The sequence below is a fragment of the Tachypleus tridentatus genome, chromosome 13, assembly GCF_004210375.1.
Source record: "Tachypleus tridentatus isolate NWPU-2018 chromosome 13, ASM421037v1, whole genome shotgun sequence".
Taxonomy (NCBI): Eukaryota; Metazoa; Arthropoda; class Merostomata; order Xiphosura; family Limulidae; genus Tachypleus; species Tachypleus tridentatus.
In genome coordinates, this window is record NC_134837.1 from 243,852,270 (window position 1) to 243,873,223 (window position 20,954).

At 30.6% G+C, this 20,954-nt stretch overlaps 1 protein-coding gene across 3 annotated transcripts; it reads left to right on the forward strand.

Annotated features, from left to right (window-relative positions):
- Positions 1-71: 71 nt before the first annotated feature.
- On the forward strand, positions 72-20,190 carry Alg7 (Alg7 dolichyl-phosphate N-acetylglucosaminephosphotransferase). 3 transcript variants are annotated; one of them, XR_013021795.1, is made up of 9 exons: positions 72-310; positions 2,299-2,419; positions 6,346-6,559; positions 7,574-7,720; positions 9,512-9,596; positions 10,934-11,122; positions 13,509-13,752; positions 14,240-14,361; positions 19,312-20,190. XR_013021795.1 is itself a non-coding variant. In XM_076483043.1 (8 exons), the coding sequence occupies exons 1-8, from the start codon at positions 162-164 to the stop codon at positions 19,378-19,380; spliced, it is 1,218 nt and encodes a 405-aa protein (XP_076339158.1). In that variant the 5' UTR covers positions 73-161; the 3' UTR covers positions 19,381-20,190. The 3 variants fall into 3 exon arrangements, 2 of the variants coding, with proteins under 2 accessions (XP_076339158.1, XP_076339159.1); XM_076483043.1 differs by lacking the exon at positions 14,240-14,361 and having other exon boundaries at positions 73-310; XM_076483044.1 differs by lacking the exon at positions 14,240-14,361 and having other exon boundaries at positions 79-795.
- The last annotated feature ends 764 nt before the right edge of the window (positions 20,191-20,954 follow it).

Below are 20,954 nucleotides of genomic sequence, written 5' to 3' on the forward strand. Positions count from 1 at the left end.
ATTTTAGCAAATCAGTTTTGAAGTTACGTTTTCCCGCGTAATTTTCTAATATGTCGCCATCTGGTGGAAATAGTACAAACAAGCTAGATACGGAAATGAAAAATGACCGTATAATTACAAGCATAATCTAGCAGCAGAAGAACTAGAACAGTCTTTTAATAATGTTAATAGGTGTAACGTTACTAATCAATTTTGCAATGTCAACTGCTGGGTTTTTAGTTGTTTTGAGAGTAATACCAAAATTCAAAGACATGTTTATTAAAGCTGGTTTGAAAGGAGTAGATATGAGTAAACCAGTGAATAAAGAAGTGTGAGTTTGTCACATAGAAATTAGATCGAGTCGAAGTTGCAACTCGTTACTAAGTTATATTTTTAAATAAGCCTAATCTAATTGTAACAGTAGCATGCTTTGAAAAGTTTAAATGTAACCTTCAAGATTATTAAATTGATTAGTATGATCGATTTTAGTCCTAAACAGTACAGTAATTCAGATTAAAATATTTGAAATAGGTGTCCATGTTGAAGACGACTAGCATAGGCCTTCTAATACTGTTGTTATTATTACAGTAGTGCTATCAGTAGTAATTAGTAATGATATAGGAAAATCGAAAGTGAAATGTTATAGAAAAGTAAAGAGTAACTCTTTACACAAGTACATTTTTAGTATATTTATTTTACACTAAGTTTTTATTGAAACATATGTATATGTGAGAACAGTTAAAAGAACGTATGAGCATATACCAGTATTTCCCAAAATTTTGCCTGACCTCCCAAGTGGATACAGATGAGCTGAAGGCAAGTCAGAAATTAGTATAATCAATAGTGTAGTTATTTAAAATTGAGCATTTTAATATTTTTATTATTTAAAGTAATAAGTAATTGCTATAACACATATAGCATATGAAACCATATTTGTATATTACATTTTATCATTTAACCCATGCTCTCATTCATTTAAAATCAAAAAGGAGTGCAATTAAGCATATTTATTAAAGAAGAACATGGATGACAAAAGTTTGGGAAATGCTGATATTAGCAAGAAAAAGATGGTTATTGGTTGTGTTTATTGCAAAACAAAGTGGAAATCTGTTTGAACAAGGAAATGGTGATGTAGTTTGTTTTTTTCTAGCATCAACCTTAACTCATGTTCATTGATGTGAAATATTCAAAGTGTGTATTAAATGTGTAACTGGGTGGGCCACAAAAGACAGCTGTCCCAGATAAGACTTGGAAGAGAGTGCAGGATTCCAGCTGTTTTAACAGTTATTTGAGAACTAAATTTAGTATTATTTAGGAATATGTCCCATACATTTTAATTATTATTTACATATACTACAGTTTTTTCAGCAAATACAGTTATAATTACTGGATTGTTTTTGCTGTATGATTATATGAGGTGTATATTGGGGAAGGAGGGGGGAGTTGGAAGTTCATCAGACTTGCCCTGGGTGCAAAAATATCTGGTTATGCACCACTGGCTGTAACATGCAGAGGCTTATTTTATAGAAATATTGAAATAAAGATCTTAATGGTTACAAGCAATGAATACCTTTTTAAATGAAACATTCCTGGTTTAATTTTAAGAATTAGCATGTATGTATGCTTATTAGAAAATTATTTGTAAACTTTTTAACTAATAAAAAGTAATTTGTGCAAAAACATAAGTTTTCAACCAAATGTGCTAGTGTTCTAAAACTACAAGGGATGTGTTTATTCCTAGAGAATAGAAAAGATGAAGGTAACAAGTCTGATTGTTCTGTCTAGCTTATTCTTCTAACTGCCAGAGCAGTTTTTTATTTATTAAAGTATTAACAACTTAAGTGAAATTCTTAATATATGTACATGAACTTGAATATTATTGGTAAATTTTTTCATAATTAACCATTCACATAGATCACTGATTTTAAAACCTCTCCAAATCCTAAGGGTTGCGAAAATATAAATGAAGTCACCTGCAACTAATTGTACTGTTGACAGGCAATTGGTATCATTGTAAATGCTCACTTAAATTAGTGGCATTATGTTTGTAATAGAACATATCAGAAAGGCTGTAATAAAAACATTCAGAAGTCTGAATAACATGACTGGACAAAAACTACATCGGATCTGTTTTCATGTATTATAAAAGTTAACAGCTAATATGTTAGTTACAGAAAATTTACCTAAATTTATGTATTTCAAATAACCTATGTATTGTAGACAGTTCATTTTATTTTTGAAGTTAGTTATTGTTAACATTAATTACGTATTGCTAGTATAATTTCCATAACTGTTTTCTTTGTTATGCTTATGTTTCAGCCCTGAATCTGCTGGGGTAATTTCAGGATCTGTTTTCCTGATAATTATGTTTCTGTTCATACCAGTCCCATTTATTCAGTACTGGACAACAAATACATCCGAAGCTTTTCCCCATCATGAGGTGTGTCAGGTGTAATATTAAAACATTTCTAAACACACAATAATGAAAAAGGTGTAATGATTTCTGTGAACACAAACAGAAATCCATTGTTTTATGTAATTTCAATTTACACTTCATATTGAAAATTTTGTTATGGTTTACTGTTGTTTTTCAGAAACAAAAAGTAATGTAGAGACTTGATAGACTATAATAATATTAGTAATAAAAGTTCATTACGAGAGAAAACTCGTATTCTTTAATTTAAGAAAAATTAAAGCATAATAGATAGACCTAAAAATTTATGTTACAAATAATCTTAGATTGCAGATTTTTAAACGAAGCATTAATACAGAAACATCCTTTAATCAAAGTTTTTTGGATGAATGCTAAACATTAGATTGTTTATTGTAAACTCATTGTTATGTAATTATTACCATCATTTTAAGCATTTTTAATTATTTAGTTTTATTGTGTTTATACAATTTGAATGTTTGTTGTTTCAACAAACAATGAATTTACAGTGTGTCATGTGAGTGTAAAAAAAAGTGTATGAGGTGAACCAAATGCTCTGTCAACATCAGGCTGTAAGAATGTCAGAGGTATCACTTATTGTGTTGTAAAAACTTTGGCAGTGGTATTAAACCCTTCAGAGAACAACTGTAAACCATGGTTGGTAAGTTAGTCAGTTGACTGGTTAAATCATTTCAAGTGACTGGTCATTTGACCACTTATTTTTTGACTGGTGGAAAACTTAGTCGCTTACTGTCAAGTAATTAAAAACCTGTACTAACTAAAATCAATGCCTGGATATTTGTAATATTTTTGTTGTTGTTGTTAACTTGTAGGTCTCCAAGTCCCTCCTCTACTAATAGGTGAGTTTTGGAATTACACCCCCTATGAACAGATTTTAAAATAGTTGAATGCTTAATTCAGATGAAACAAATGTGTATTTGTTGTGTCATAGCCTAATATTTCATACTTTTTAGTTGTTAATGTATAAATGTAATGGGTTCCTGCTTCTTCATTTCCTGAAACCTATCTCAAGTAGCCAAGCTTGTTTTGGTGGAATTTATGATAAAACAAACCTTATGAAGGCATAAAATACTTTTAATAAACAATAAATAGATTTTGCCAAAGACAGTAATACAATTACAATTGTTGAAAAATTATAGTGAAATATAGATTAATTACCTATCAAAATACATAAAGAAATAAAAGTCTTAAAATCAGCTTTTTCTTAGAAAAATACTATATAAAACAGAAATAACTTAGAAACTCATTAATAAAAATTATAATTTCATAAAGTAAAGAACTAGTTCATGTTACATTTCCAGCTTTCCAGTAAGGAGGAAAACTAGTACTACTAGTACTACTGCTAGCCAAAATCTTAAGGTTAATGAACATAAAGAACAAATATGCATTTTGCTTTGTTAGACTTAAGCACTTATTTGAGTAGAGCTTCAAATGATGAAAATAAGAAAAGGGAAAATAAAAATTCTTTTTAGCATTTAATAGGGAAAATGTGAACACTGAAATTAGCCTAAATGCTAGCTGGTCAAAAGTTTAAGACCATACTGAAATAAAGCATTAATTGGTAAACACGTAACAAAAGTTGGTCATTTGTGTTCAAGCATTAGTATTGTCAACATTTTCCACTGACATCTCCTGTGTTACATTGGGTAAAAACGTGGCAAAGGCATAAAAGTGGACAGAGTTTGAACATGGCAGAATTGTTGAGCTGCAAAAGCAAGGTCTCTCTCAAAGTGCCATTGCTTGGGAGATTAGGCGTAGTAAAACTGCTGTTGCAAATTTCTTAAAAAACCCTGAGGGATTCAGAATGAGAATTTCAAGTGGTCAGCCCAAGAAAATTTCATTGGTGTTGAGCAGGAAGATTCGATGGGTTGTCTGGCAAGACACCAGGCGATCGTCAAACCAGATTAAGGTGTTTATGGATGCAGAATGCAGCTCAAGAGCAATAAGACAGCATCTATGAGAGAAAGGCTTTAAAAACTGTAAATATTTTCAAAGGCCATAGCTCCTTCCACACCACGAAACAGATTGGTTAAACTTTGCTGAGAAGCACCAAACATGGGACGCAGGAAAGTGGAAGGTTTTGTTCTCTGATGAGAAAAAAAATTTAACCTGGATGGTCCAGATGGCTTTCAATGTTACTGGCACGATAAGGATATCCCACAGGAGACATTTTCTTCACAACACAGTGTAGGAGGTTCCATCATGATCTGGGTTGCTTTCTCCTTCCATGGAACAATGAAGTTTCAGGTTATACAGGAGCGTCAAATAGCAGCTGGCTACATTGGCATGTTGGAGAGAGCATCCTTATTAACTGAAGGCCCTCGCTTGTGTGTAAATGACTGTATCTTTCAGCAGGACAACGCTGCAATCCACAATGCCCACAGGACAAAGGACTTTTTCATGGTGAATAACGTGATTCTTTTGGACCATCCAGCATGTTTGCCCAAATTGAACCCCATTGAAAATGTTTGGGGTGGATGGCAAGAAAAGTCTATAGAAATGGATGTCAATTCTAAACAGTGCAAGATTTTCTTGAAGTCATCTTCACCACTTTGAATAACATTCCAGCCAACCTTCTGCAAATGCTTTTATTGACCATGCCAAAATGAATATTTGCAGCTATTCGCAGTGACGGTCATGCAACTCACTACTGAGACGTCTTGTTGGGCATTTCCTACCTTGTTTAGGACTTCTTTTTGGTCTTAAACTTTTGACCAGCTTGCATTTAGGCTAATTTCATAGTGTTCACATTTTCCCTATTAAATGCTAAAAAAGTTTTTATTTTTATTTTCCCTTTTCTTATTCTCATCTTTCGAAGCTCTACTCAAATAAGTGGTTGAGTCTAACAATTCAAAATGCATATTTTTTCTTTATGTTCATTGGCCTTAAGATTTTAGCCAGCATTGTATATCCATCATTTTGATGTATATATCAAATAAATATTACCAGTCTTTATACCAAATAAGTATCTGTTTTATTTTAAAGCTTCACCAAAGTAGTTTGAGGACTTGGGCTACTTTTTCAATAACTTCTTATGTGGTACTCACCATATTTATATGATATATTTTGATACAAAACCTGAGTTGTTATGTCAGTGCAGTGAAGACAAACTGGTATGTAAAATAAAATTGATTGAGACTAAGGTAAATTCAGCATAAAAAAATAATATATGACAGTATTTGACCAATCAGTTTACTGATATTTATTTGACTGGTTGTATGCCCAACCCTGTTACATATGTTCAGTAGATAAAAATTACTGAAAATACTGTAACATTAGAAGGGAGGAAAGTAAAATAATTGGTTGTTAAAATGGCTTGAGGATATGATTTCTTATAGGAAATAATCAGAATCATATGGCTGCCTTTCACATTCTTGCTGGTTATTGTTTGTTGAGAAAATCAAGCAGTTTATTTTACATGTGATTGAGCTAAACATAAACAAATTATTTTTCACTGAAGTTTTTCATCATTGACAGAGTTTTTTTACTTTTTTGTTCTAAGACTCATAAGTAAATTAATAAACATCAAAAACTACCTGAAATTTGGTTTTCAGTTATTTCAAGTTACTGAGTTGATCTGATTTTTTGTAACTAAAATTTTAGTTTGTAGTAATTATCCAATAATTTTCAAGTAGGTTTTTTCTTTATTTTCCTTAAGTGGTATGAATCTTAATATTTTTGCTTAGTGCCATTTGCTTTTGAAAGTTTTGTTAACTAAACAGGTTGGAGTTATAAATAGAAATGTATCCATAAATGTATTCACTGGAGCTAGAAGCTTATGAGAAAAAAAACAAAATGGGCACGGTTCACTTAGTCATTTATTTAATAATTGAATCATGGGACTAAAGTATTAAAATTAATTTTATTTTTCACAAAATTCATTGGTGTAAATTATAGTCATTATTTTCCTTTAGTTTGTGGAACTTGTTGCTGCTCTTCTGTCAATTTGTTGCATGCTGTTTCTGGGATTTGCTGATGATGTTCTTGATTTGAAGTGGCGACATAAGTTGCTACTTCCAACAATGGCATCTCTTCCTCTTCTTATGGTTTACTATGTAACTTTCAACACAACTACCATTATTGTTCCAAAGCCATTTCGATTATTCCTTGGTCATGCCCTGTGGTTAGGTATGAATTAATGTGGTAATTTAAATGTTAATGATACAACATGATTTCAGTTAGTAGTCTTAAAGCTTTTAAAAATCTGATGAAGATAAATGTCATCACATATTACTACAGATTTTGTGTTGTAATGTGTTAAAACTTATTTTAAATTTGTGTTCAGTAAATACATTTAGTATTACTAATGTAACTAACATGTTCTGTACAACGGTCTAGAAATAAAAGCATCAGAGATTCAGTCTTAATTATGATTGCAACACTATAAGTTGTTATAGTTATGAAGTAGATCTCTTTTGTAAACTTGTTCCAAAAAATTTGTATTTTTTCATAGTATTAGTATTAAAATTGACAACTGTAAAAGAAATGTAATGAGTTTTAAACAAACAATAAAGAACAGTAACTTTTACCCACTCTTGAAATAAACTGATTTTTGAATGCACTGTAGATAGTTTTGTTTTCACCAAATACTTTGTAAAAGTGTTAGAAAGAAATGTTATTTGTGAGACTTTTTGGTAACTTTAACACACATACCATCTGAATTGTAACCTTCTCCTGAGATTTTGTTATCTGTATATGTGTAATTTAGCACTTCACACTTTTAAAACTGATTTTTAAAAAATTCTAAGCATATTTTAATAGGTATTTTAAGATTTGGGAAAGAATATAACTTAATATTCCATACTAAATGGTTGTTTTCTAATACAAATATATATATATTTTTAAAAATTGCATTGTAATGAGAAGTAAACATTTACTGTAAAACAATAACACAACTAACAGTGAAACATTGAACTGATCAAATAATTTGTTTTAAACATTATTAGAAAGGAAGTGATGATGATAATGTATATTTAATTAACCATTAATTATTGTCTATGTAGGTAGCTTACTTTGAGAAGTTAATATTAAAGCATTTTTAGATATGCACTTTAGTTTTCAATACATCATTAAATGTTTATTTTTGTTAATTTCTAAATTATTTGTTTTTTATAATTCAATTACATGTTATTGCCGTTGTAGGTCCCCTGTATTATGTTTATATGGGAATGTTAGCTGTTTTCTGCACCAATGCTATCAATATCCTAGCTGGGATCAATGGACTAGAAGTTGGTCAATCAGTAATCATTGCTGCTTCTATTATGTTATTCAATTTTATTGAATTGTTTGGTAAGTTACATTATTTTGTGCACACAAGCATGTGGAATTGCAGAGTAAATATTTATATAGCAGCTTAGTTAGCTTATTAATTATTTAAATACTCGATATAAACAAGCTGATAAATTGTTTTCTAAGTTTTTACTGGTGTAATGGACAATTATCAAAACTGATCAAAGTTTTTTCAAGTTGGACATTTTCTCAAATATGCTTTTTATCCATTGATGTAGCATTTATATACTGGTATATATCAAAGTTTCTTAGAATGTGGGGAATATTTGGCACATTATTGTTATTTCAGATTTCGTGTACTTGAATGTTCCTTACTTTAATGAATTAACAGTTATACAGTTTCAAAGATGTGACCACCATTTCAATTTATGTTTATTTCCTTATATGCTTGGAATTTGTTGTTTAGTTTTCTTCATTTATTAGCAATGAAGGTTATGGTGTTTAGTGTATCAGATAATAAAGAAGATTGGACTCTGCTGCTTTCTAGCAGAATTAGTTGGACAGGTGTCAGATTTGAAATGCATAAACAAAATAGTTGTACATGTAATTATGATTAAACCAACGATGAGTTTGGATGAAGGAGATTCAGGGCATAACAAGTTTAATAGTTTCAAAGATAAACACAGTAGGATAAAGAATACATTTATGTATTTCTATTCTGATTTTAGGAGTATTAGGAACAAATGGATGAGTTTGGGGCTTGTTTGGAATTGTTCAGTAGTATGATGTAATGGAAATTATTTAAACTTGTTTAGATTTGAAGAATATTCACAACTCAAATTATATTGAAATTCCAGGCTATAATTTATTTAATAATGATGGACTTTTTGAAAGAGGGTTGTGATTGCTGTTCATATAAAAGATGGACTGCAGCCTGTCAGGATTGAAGAAATAAAAAAAGACAGTGAAGAAGTTGGACTTATATGGGTTATTACTATCAGGTGTTTCCATGGGAGAAAGTTTTCAGTTTGCATCTTTTATAGGCAATCTGATCATACAGAATATGTTAATGAGAAATTGTGTGATGACATCAGAATTGCTTAATAAGAATATAGATACAGTAATTATGGGAGACTTTAATTGAATTGTAAGAGGTCAAATAGTAAGGAAGAGAGATTTTTCAAAGTGATTGAAGGAGGTTTTTTTTATATCAAATTGTCAGAGAGCCAACTGGGGTGATGCCATTTCATATTTGTTATTAGTCATTAATGAGAATATTTCTACAAGAGTTGAAATAGGAAATAGTTGGGGAACAGATATAATTATTTGTTATATGTAGAAATAAAAATAACTAAATTCCTAGTTTTCAGAAATCCAATTAAGATGCCATGGGAGTAGATATATCATTAGTGAACTGGGACAATGAGTTAAAAGGTGATGTGGGACAGATGTAGAAAACTTTAACAATAAATGGATGATAATTCAAGATAGGTATGATTTAAAAAAAAATAGAGGATAGCATAGAATACCAAGTTAACCTAATGTGCTTACACAGATCAAAATTAGCACAAAATAAAATGTTCTCTTGTACTATTGTCATGTAAGAAAAATAGCAGCATGAAAAATTCCAGTTATGTGTAGAATAATTTTAAAGTTCTGTATCACACATAATTAGTTATTGCTCAATCATTTGTAGACATTTGTTACTTGATTCATGTTGATATAGTGTAATGTCTTGTTGGTTTAAAAACCATAAGCCTTTTTCAATACCAAATTATTTACATGTTGGATGTAGTGTGCTTTTGTAGTAGTTAAAATTGAACAAGTGAAATCTTTCTCTTTTCATCATAGGAGAGTGTTGGAAGGCTCATGTTTTCTCTTTGTACTTCATGCCACCTTTTCTTGGCACCTCATTAGGACTTTTGTATTATAATTGGTAAATATGTGATGTTTAGTGAGATTTCTATTTCATTATATCTTGTGCCTAATACTTTGTATTATATAATATATTTTCAGTAATGTAGTGTGATCTGTCATTATTTTCTGAATGTATTAAAAATATGACAAATATATATAATTTTTTGTTATAATTAATAATAAGAAATCTTTAGAAACAGGGAAGCACATTAAGTTTATTGATTCTAGTACAACATAAGCTTGTTCAACCCTACCATTCAACTCACATTTACAATTTTATTGAAATTCTATTTTATGAATGTGTGTTAATAAGTTTAGTATCAAGCTATACTTTATAATTCATGTTTTAGTATTTTACATTAATTTTGATTTAAAAGTAAATATTAAAAAATATCTTTAGTATCAATTTTTGTGTCACCCGTTATGTTGAAGAAGTATTGACTGAAATTAGGTGTTTGTGATGTTCATATACAAAGTGTACAGTTTCCTATGAATTAGATACTCAAATTATTGACAATATAGAATATAATATTAAATATTAATATATTTATTGAACCAACCAAAAGTTGATTCAATAAATCCTCCCACTTCTTCCATTTTTGAAAATACTTGCTTAGGTACACCTACTTTGCACAATAACATATATATTACCAGTTGAAAGCTCAGAAAACCCTCTTGTGTTTTTCTCAGCTTTTGTGAACTATTTGCATAGAAAACACTTTCTTTTCATGTTAAATTCCAAACTGTAAAGTAAGACATTTGTAAGCTCATAAAATCATATTTTTTTTTTTTTACTCAAATACATCCTAATTACTAAGCTTGATAAATTAAAGTGAAATTCTTTTGTATTGCTATAGAAATGTGAGTTCTTTTGTTATTTGGAAATGCATTATAAAACCTAAAAACAATTATTTTGTTTTACATCTTCTGTATGTGAAACTTGACAAGGCTTAGCAACTTATGGCAAGTAGCAAATGAGTATAAAGTCCATAACTACCAGTAGAGGAGATAATTGTTTTACATACTTCTTTAACTGTTCTGTATCTTAAGATAACTAAATTTATTAACTTGTAAATATCAGTATTTTATGTACATATATAATGTATTATTATGAAATTGTGACTATATTTTAGAAAATACTAGGCAGTAGAACACAATCAAGACAGGTTACTTTGTGAATGCCAGTTTTATATTATTGGATTCAGTAACATGAGTGTATGTGTGGTTCATCATTACAGCTTCTGCAATGTTAGGCATGGCTGTTTATGGTAATAAAAGTATTACTTATCAGTTAAGTATTGAACTCTTTTCTCATATGTGTTAATATTTCACCACCATATGATTTATATTTTTTAGGTACCCATCACGTGTCTTTGTTGGGGACACTTTCTGTTACTTTGCTGGAATGACATTTGCTGTTGTTGGAATTCTGGGTCACTTCAGTAAGACAATGTTGCTGTTCTTTATACCCCAGATATCTAACTTCATCTTCTCTGTCCCGCAGCTTTTTCATTTAGTACCTTGTCCTCGCCATAGGTTACCTAAGTATGTCTTATTGAAAGTTTGGCTATATTAACAGTGATTTAAAAGTTTATTTATCTTAAAATTTGGCTTTCTCATTCTACATGAAAGGATAGAAGAGATACTTTTGTGTTTTTTTTCCTTAAATTATTAAAAACTGTGGTCTTAAAATTTATTAGTGTTATTTACATCTCAATGCAGTATAACAAACTTTTACAAGATTAGTTTCATGTGAGAGTGATGGTTAAAAGGAGCCAAATCTGCATTATTTTCTGTAATTATGCCAATGGATGTTTAAAATTATATATCATATGATATATTTGCTAAGTAATAAATGAGGAATGATAAATGTTTCTACTCAAAATTTAGAAATCCTCATGAAATCATATCACGTCTTGCATATAGCTTCTTATATTCTTGTTGTTCTTGAAGCATTCTCTTTAAAAACATTGTATACTTTCTTATTTTCAGTATTGTTTGTTATGAAATGTTTAATATTTCCAAGATGATTAAGATAACTTACAGAAGAGCTTGTGGTATTCAGGGACAAAGCACTAAATAGTGTGTCTGTGGATCCTTTTCACAAAAATGTAGATTCTTTCTCTTGTACAAAAAAATTTAAATAACTTCCATGAAAGTTGGTTGTTAATAGAAAAAAACAACAACTGTAGATACTGGAATTTTAAAACTTTTTTTAGAATACTGAGGTAGTCATTCAACCACCGTGGCTAAAGCTCAGGCTTGAACCTAGAGAAATATTTCTAAAATCAATAGCATATTATTATAATTAGCCTTGTTCATTAAGCCTAGTTTGTTTCTCAAGGTTGTTGTGTCATTGAAAACCTTTTAACTGATCAGGTGTTAATTTTGTTAAATTGTATATCAATGTCATATGTAAGTTGATTTTTCTGTTTCATTAATATGTGAAAGTAAACAAACTAACAAAATTACTTCCTGTTAAAAACTTTGCATGGCAAGCTTCTAAAAAATACATTAATTTGATGTAATTTCTTGTGCAAATAACTTTAACCAGTTTTAATAATGCTTTTTAAAAGTATGTGTAAAATGTAAAAATGTATTAAATATACATAGCCTCTTCTCTATTGTAAATACTTTTCCTTTAACTGCAAACTTTGATCTCTCTTACTGGTGCATTCATTGGAAAGCAGTGTATTAATTGATTTGGAAAATATGTTACACTTGCATAAAGAGTACACCAGTTCCTTTCCTAGTGTGTATAGTCTTTAACAGGGGTATATTGCTACTGAAGCACTGGTATGGCACCTCATACTGAAGTTGAGTTCTGTATATAAAATAAATAATACATATATAGTAATAATAATGTTCAGTTTACATTTAAACCCTGTACTTAAGCTTTATAAAGGAACACCAAATTTCTGTAAGAAAGCTAACTGTAAGGGGTAATGATAATGTTGTTAGCACTAGAGTTAGAATTTTTTGTTTTAGTTACAACTAGATAATAGTACTTGTGTAACTGGCAAATACTCTTTTTGAAACTATGTCACCTCAGTGAAGTTGGTTGACTCTATTGTTTTGGTTTTTATCGTAATAAAAAATACAAAGACGAGAGAAGAACAAGAAATTCAAACTTTTTGCTATGATATTTACAAACATTCCTAGAACTTATGACTCAGTCAAGATATAGATATCATTATAAAAGAAAACACTTTTGATATTGTATAGTTCTATAACCTATTGAGGAGATACTTAAAATACCATTTTGATGAATAATCAGAGCCATCCCTACAAAGACAGTGCTACCATCTACTGATAACAATATATACAAAATATAGAATTATTGTAAGCTTGAGAAACAAATTTTAATATAAAATTTTCATTTATATTAGCTTCTTTGAACTCAATCTGACACAAGATTAGTCAAGTTTGGTAGGTTTTTGTATTTTATTTATTCGGCTTTACAGTATTGTGAAAATACAATCTTTAAAATAAATTTTGTTTTTGAATTTTGCGTAAAGCTACTCGAGGGCTACCTGCACTAGCCTTCCATAATTTAAAAGTGTAAGACTATAGGGAAGGTAACTAGTCATCACCACCCACCGCCTACTCTTGGGCTACTCTTTTACCAATGAATAGTGGAATTGACCGTCACATTATAATGCCTCCACGGCTGAAAGAGCGAGCATGTTTGGTGCAATGAGGATTCGAACACGTGACCTTCAGATTACAAGTCGAACGCCTTAACACACCCTGTTATGCTGGGCATAAGATAGATTTTAACTGTCAGTTTTGTTAAGATGATGTATTGGTGATTTTTGTCTATTGTTTTAATTTACACATCACCAAAATAAAAATAATTGCTTCTAGTTCATTTAAAATTATTATTTCATATTGTGATTTTAGAATCATGGGTCATTATTTTATTTTCCAGGTATAATAAGGATACAGATCATGTTGAAATGAGCTGTGTTTTGTTCAAGTCTAACCAGCTTCATCCAGTTGGAGCCATGTTCCTGTGTATGTTTCATTGGTTAGGGTTAGTACACTATCGACAAGGCTTGGGAGAAGATGGAAAGTATTCAGAATGCACAAACTTTACACTAGTCAACTTTGTTCTCAAAGTCATGGGCCCTCTTCACGAAAGAACTGTTACTGTTATACTTCTAGCATTACAGGTATGTACTACTTTGCATCTGGTAATGCTACAGGCTATATTAGTGACCATGTCCACTTATTGTTCTTAAACTAGAAAAGTATGGAACAGTGTTTATTACAATTTAATATAGGCTGTGCATGGAGACAAGCATTTTTAAGTTGTTTCTTTGTTCATTTCAATGAAATATTATTTATCTACGTATTTTATAAATTAACATGTGAACTTTAATTTTCATAGAATATTGCCCACAAAGTTTGAAAAATTAGGAATATGGGTAATTAATTACACTAACAAACATCAGTTTTTGTGGTAAAAACACATGTGGTATTTTACTGAATAAAATTATCATCAACATTACCAATAAGAATAATGAAATCATATTGATTGTAATTATTTTGTATGATGTAAATGTATCTTAATGTAAATCAGATGTATTAAGAATTTTCATATTACTGTACAGATATTTCTACATTTTACTTATTGGTTTTTACATGTACAATTGGTAGATAACTGGAAATATTTAGAAGAAGTAAAAGATTTGTGGCTTAGTACAGAAGTAATAATAGCGTATATGAGGTCAGTTGATTTGATCAACCTCATAATCACCATAAAAAATCAGGAAATAATTGTAAGTTTCCCTCCTCTATTTTCTTTCTGTAATAACTGCACATTTTAACAGAAAATCACAATTATTTATTATAAGCTTAAATTTTATTGTTTTATTGTCCATTGAACCATGTCTAAATAATATTTATGCCACATAAGTTGCAATCATGTGGGAAATGTGCAGCTCACAATATGGTATTGAATTAATAATCCACAGACCTCTCTTGAATATAAACAAATTATTATTAATATTATTATCAATTTTACTTTATTTGACCTGAAGTTTTTAAAATTTACGTTTTAGTTGTTTTTATGATAATAAATAAAAAACACACATGGAAAACAAGAATTAAAGTATTTGTTTGGTTTGTTTTTTTGTTTTATTTATTTACTGTTGACTGTCACTGAAAGTTGGCCTTTTTTCTTACTCATACCAATAGTAATAGTACTACTGTATTAAATAACTTTTATTTAATTAAATAATGTATTAAAGAACATGGTAATAACATATAAAAAAAGAAACTGTTACGTAACTCACAATTTGTTGTTTCTCTTAACTATGCAACTAAAGCTGTTAAAAATTCTGCTAATCTTGATGGTATGTTTCCTGTGAGAGTAAAGTTTGAACTGGAAGGAAAACAGACGACAATGTAATACATCATTTGACAGAGAAAAACCTTTACTTTCTATTAGTTATAAATAACATAGTGTTAAATGTCAGAGAGAACTATTGACAAGTTCTGAAGGAGAGGATGTGACAGATGGCAGTGGCAAGAGGCGCATGATTTCCTATTTTATTGCTCTGTAACTAAATTTTGCCCTGCATGAGTGATGACAACATTATAATGAATAATTCATGTTAAAACATTTTTATTGCAAAGCATTCATACACTCAGATCATAAATGCGTGTTCTGGTTGAGGACTTAGAATTTCCAAGATGGAATATCTTGCATTAAATAGCATTGAAAAATAAAGGAATATGGATCATCTTATGATACTATGATCATCGAGAAAGAGATCTGCAAAAAGTCACATTCCAGGTGTTGTAAGTAAATCCATAAACAGGAGGGTCAGCTCATGTGTCTCAGTCAATTTCATGCAACATAATTAACAAGGGGAAGGGACAACTCATGTACACAAGTTACTTCTATGGTATATCCATTCAACTGTTGTCCCTCAAGCACTTTGAGAATGAAATAGATATTCATGGTATTTCAAATATAGATGTAATCCAAGTCATTGGATGGAGTGACTATTGATTTTTTGTGACCAGAATGTTGAAATGAGTATTAGAAAATGATCTTAATAAACTAGGTGGCTTGTAGAAAGTCTGTAACTAGGAGTAGCATGTTTTTATAATGATGTATTATGTTTACTCATTCCTATAGGTCATACCCACATAAAGGCTCTTCAGTGGTCGTTACGAGCTTAGTTGAACATTTTCACAAATGTGTTTGGTTGTCCAGTAGGACCGTTGATCCAGTTTGTTGGATTTTCAGCTAATGGATGAACGAGAACAACTCATCTGTAGGTGTCTCTCTACCATATCCATGGCCAAAGATACATCTGTTTACAGATGCTTCTTTTCTGGGCTGGGGTGCTTGTATAAAATATATGGAATTCCAGGCACATTGGACAGTAGAGGAATATTCTCTCCACATCAAACTGTTGTGAGGGAAGGTGGTAGTGCTTTATTGGGACAATTCCACAGTAGTCTTTTGCATTTCAAAGCAAGAGGGTACTTACTCTATGGCTTTGTTTTCAAAGAGCAGATATTCTCCTTTTGGGCACACAAACATTAAATTATTTTCTTTGATTGTCATGTTCCAGGGCTAATGAATCTAGTGGGTGACCAGTTATCTCATCCAAATAGATCTCTTTGTACAGAAAGGATGCTTCATCCTCAAGTTTTGCATTGGATCTGATCTTGTCTAGGGACACCTCTAGTCGATGCTTCTTTTACACACTTGTTAGTTGTTTTTTTTTCTGGTTTCTAGTACCTTACCCAGTGGCATTAGGAATAGATGCTCTCAGCCAGGATTGTTTCCTCTGCTTAATCTATTCTCCAAGGTTCTAGCACTAATTCACTCCAGGTCATTGTTTCCACTCCTGCAGTATCTTCACATGTTGCCTCTTCCTCTGTGGCCATCTTTCTTAAGTCATCCTTGAACAGACATTTTTCATCCAGCAGTCAGCATTTTTCAAATTCACATCTTTCTTTTATGAGTCATTGCATGATTTTAGGGATTGCTGTCTTGAGTGATGGCTTTATTAACACATTTTATTTGACTTCCTTCTTTGGAAGTGCATCAAATTAAATGGTTATTGATTCTCAGACATGGGTTTAGTCTTTCACATTTCACTGTACAATATGTTTCAAATTTTGCTATGATTATTTGATGGAGGTGTGGCACATCTGTTTGTTGCTACCTTTTGTGGCTATTCTACATGCTCTGGCTTGGTGACAGAGATGAATAACTTCATTCTGTTTAGGAACTTTCTTGTCATTCTCATTTGGATCCCACTCAGTGGCTAGTGTTGCCTGGTCAGGTATGTTTTTGTAAATCTGTGTTAGCTACTAGGAGACTAATAACTAAATTCTTGGTAGCAATGAACTCTGTTGAAATGATGTGTTTCCTAAGACTACCTTGTCATTTTTCAGATGGTGAACAATTGTTCTATATCAGTATGCACTACTAGACAGCCACTAATGGACTATCATGAGTAAAGCATAAAGGGAATTTACCCATATCTGGTCACCTTTGAATTGAATGTGTGGAGGATGCACCTGTGCCTTAGTTTGTTCAGTTGTGTTGAAGTAAGCACATACTATAATATTATTCACTCATCCTGCAGCCAGACTCTGTTTATTAGCATGCACTTTTAGCTTGCACCTTTCTCCTCCAGTTGTACTTGTTTAGTTGAGTTGAGACAAGCATGCATGTATAAATCATGCCTTCCTACCACAGTTGTGCCAGTTCAATAAGTTTTGATGATAGAGTTGTGTTGAGCACCCAATGTATGATCTAAAGTTATATACCTCAATCATGCTACACATATTGGCTCCTCTGACCTTTTTTGTACAAGTAGTCAAATGGCCAGGTTCTTGTTCTGTTCATTCCTGCAACACATGGGGCTCTTTTTCCATTTACTCTCTTTTTATCTGGGCTAAATTAATTCCTGGAAGAGATGAGATGCAGTCTTCCAGGATTGTGAATCATCAGGTGATAAATTCCATGGCTTTCCTTCAGGTGTTTTGTAAAGAGAACTAATCTAAGTAAATTTTGACATTGACCCCTCCACTACTCCATCTTGGGATTGGGATTCTAACTACACTATTTGCAGTGTTGTAGTATTATTAACATTTTCCTAACTTGAAAATTTGTTTCCAATTCACACACACACACACACACACACACACACATATTGCTACTCATCCTCCCCTTTACAGTAAACATTTTCTTAATTGCCTTGTCAAAAAATGAGAATTTATGAATGCAAATACATAGAGGAAGTTAGTGCACATAGAAGTATGGTGCTTTCATACTGGTGTAGAGCTTTGCTGAATGATTGTCATCATGCAGAAACACAGTTCATTTTAGATCAGACAAGAGTTGCCTCAAGACTAGTTGTTTACAAGTCTTTCAGGCAGACACAAGGGGAAGATAACTGTGTGAAGATGTGTGTGTCCATCAGAAATACATTTTCAAGTAAGGAAAATATTAACTTTTCATTGATGAGGATTTGTAAGCCCACTTTTTTCCCTTATTTTTTGCATGTATTTTGTATGTTAATCACAAAATATCATATAGTTTTTGTAAAACACATGAGACTTGAGACTTTTTGTTGATACTTTTATCTGTTATTGTCATGTATAATTTTAGGTTATTATCTTGTTTAGATGTTTATTTTTTAATCCTTACGTTAATAATAAATGTTTCTGAAAATTAATTTTAAATTTTCTGGTAGCATTTAGGAACAGAAGTTTGATCACATTATAATTTGTTTTAGTTTTGATGATGAATTACTATGTATAGTAATTGTACTTGGCTTTTGTCTGTCCTGAAAATGTGGCACCTCACTATCCAAATGTGGATGTGTACAAAAAGGGGATGTAAAAATATATTTTAGAAAACATTTTGCACAATATACTAAAAGTGTATAAAAGTTTTTAAAAAGGTTAGGTTGTAGAATAACATAATATTATTCTAAGTATAAAGCCCTGACTAAACCAAAAATGTCCATAACTCACAAGATTTAACTTATCTCTTTCTCGAATATAGGCTGTACTTAAGACAAGTGGACTTAAAGGTTTTGATGTCTGTATTAGAATTAATTTCTGTTTTTCTAGAAATCTTGTGCTTCAAGAAGTACTGTTGCAATAAAGATACCAATTTGACTGCAAATGTTTTATGGGTCTTCTTGTACATCAATATTTTCAGTATAAGTATTGATGAAAACATGAAGTTAGGGTTTTTGTCTAATTTTTAAAGATTGTGAAATAGTTTATTGTTTAACTGAATTGTTTAAGTTATTTTTGTGGTTGTTAGTGAAGATTCTCATTTCTAGTTTAACCCTTTTGCAAAAGGTCAGGGCTCAAAGGTCATGTCATTGTGTTTGTTGTCTTGCATTCATAATTTTATATCAATACTGTTAAAACTTTCTGAGAGTCTTAATTACCTTTTACTAGATTTTATGTTTTTAGTTTGAAGAAGAAATTAATGATTCCTTATTACTTCTAAGCTATTTTATAAACATACTTTTTACCATCTCATTGATTTTTTTGGCTTGCTAGTATTTTGCATCTATTAGTAAGTGCTGTTAAGTTTTAGGCATAGTTTGCAAATATGTTTTCAGTTTGTTTTGTTTGACTGCTACTTAAATTACTTTGTAAAATTGTAAATGCATTACAATAAGTATAATTGCTTGAAACAATAAAATCATGGTTAAGCACTTTTTTTTTTATTTCAGGTTCTTTGCAGTGGATTAGCCTTTTCAGTTCGTTATGGACTGGCAAGAGTTTTTTATGATGTAGTTTAGTTTTAAATTCTAGAATAAAGGGCATTAAATGGGACTTATAACCATTAATAAGGCATAATAAGAATGGCTCTTATTAAAAGCAAATTGGTTCAAAGTTTATTTGCTATAGTACTGTTTAAAGTAAGGGGAATGAAGAAAGGATATAAAGAAATGATAAATCAAGAGAATTGAAATTTATTTGTTCTTACAACAATCACAGACAGTGTGATATAGAGACAATTCTTGTGTGTTTGTTCTGTGGGATGTGAAAGTCATCCCAAAGATTTCAAATCAGTTGTGCTGTAAAGCCAGTGCTTAATTGGTTCTTGTTTTAAACTTACTAGTCTATGTTTAAACATTTATTCCATGTGTGAGCAAAATAAACATTTTCTATATCAAGTGTGACTGGCAGAATATAATTTATCTGCAGCTAGTTTTTAGCTTGAAGTCAATAACATGCTAATATTTTATGGTGGATATAGTTCATTAAAACATTTTGAATGAATTACTCTTCCAGTCAAACCTTTTTTAAAACTATTTTATGATTTTTATAAGTCGTGAACACAACACAGAAATTAAAACAAGAAGATGAAATTGTGTGCTTTAATATGCTTTTGTGTGTTTTGCTGTATTACATGTTATGTGAGAGCAAAATCCTGAAGTATTTTCGTATAGTCTAGACATCAATAATCCACTAGAAGATATGTAATGATTTTGTCTGAACTTCTTTAGGACACATATGAGTGCTGCAAAACAAAACTATTTTAAAGAAGTCATATAAGGAAAATGTAAGGTGTATGCAAAGTTTTATTAAAGTTTGTTTGACAAGCAGTGATTATTTTTATTTTTCTAAGACATTTTTCAAATAGTATTTTAAGACGTAGTATGTTTTCAAATCATTTAAAGCTAGACCTAAAAAAAGTGCTCAGAAGTATAAAAAATAAGCATTCCATTGAAGAAATTTAAAATGTACAATGTCATACACATACTTTTGTTTTTCAAGACAAGAGGAAACTTATTAATAGCAGTTACATTTGAAAAACACATTTTTTCTAGTAGTAGTCCAGAGATAACTATGACAACCAACTGAACAATTAAAGCTTCATTAGAAATCTTTCCACTTCATGGTTAAACTTCTGGTACTTTTTCTGCTGATTGTTTGTTTTAAAACTGTTGAAAAATCATGATGTTTAGAAAGTTGTTTATTATATTCAAGCAGAAACTTGAAATTGACTGCAGGTTGTTTAGGTTAGGTGATCAGTTACTGTGGTTGTGATCTTGTTTTTAGCTTTGAATTACTTTTATGTATATAATAACTTTGTTGATGTTGATATAAATGCTTTCATTTGACTTTTGTAAATATTCTTAATTTTTGTAATTAGAGCTATGTATTGCATAAAAAATATCTATGACCCTGTTTTTAATTGCCAAAATATTCATTGTCTGAAAATATTTTTTTGTTTCTTCTAAAATGTTGGTTTCTGCAAACTTTTAAAACCTGTGCTTTCAACAACTTGTGTTACTGAATTTATATAAAGGTCATTACTCTTACAGTGTATGAGAATGTCTGAATTTCATTAAACTCCAGAATTTGG

What these genes read in the sequence shown, in the direction of transcription:
- Alg7 (XM_076483043.1), top strand. Translation starts at nt 162, where the DNA reads ATGTTAATAGGTGTAACGTTACTAATCAATTTTGCAATGTCAACTGCT. An exon ending in AAACCAGTGAATAAAGAAGT is followed by an intron (nt 311 to 2,298) that starts GTGAGTTTGTCA and finishes CTTATGTTTCAG; the next exon opens with CCCTGAATCTGCTGGGGTAA. An exon ending in CAATTTTATTGAATTGTTTG is followed by an intron (nt 7,721 to 9,511) that starts GTAAGTTACATT and finishes TTTTCATCATAG; the next exon opens with GAGAGTGTTGGAAGGCTCAT.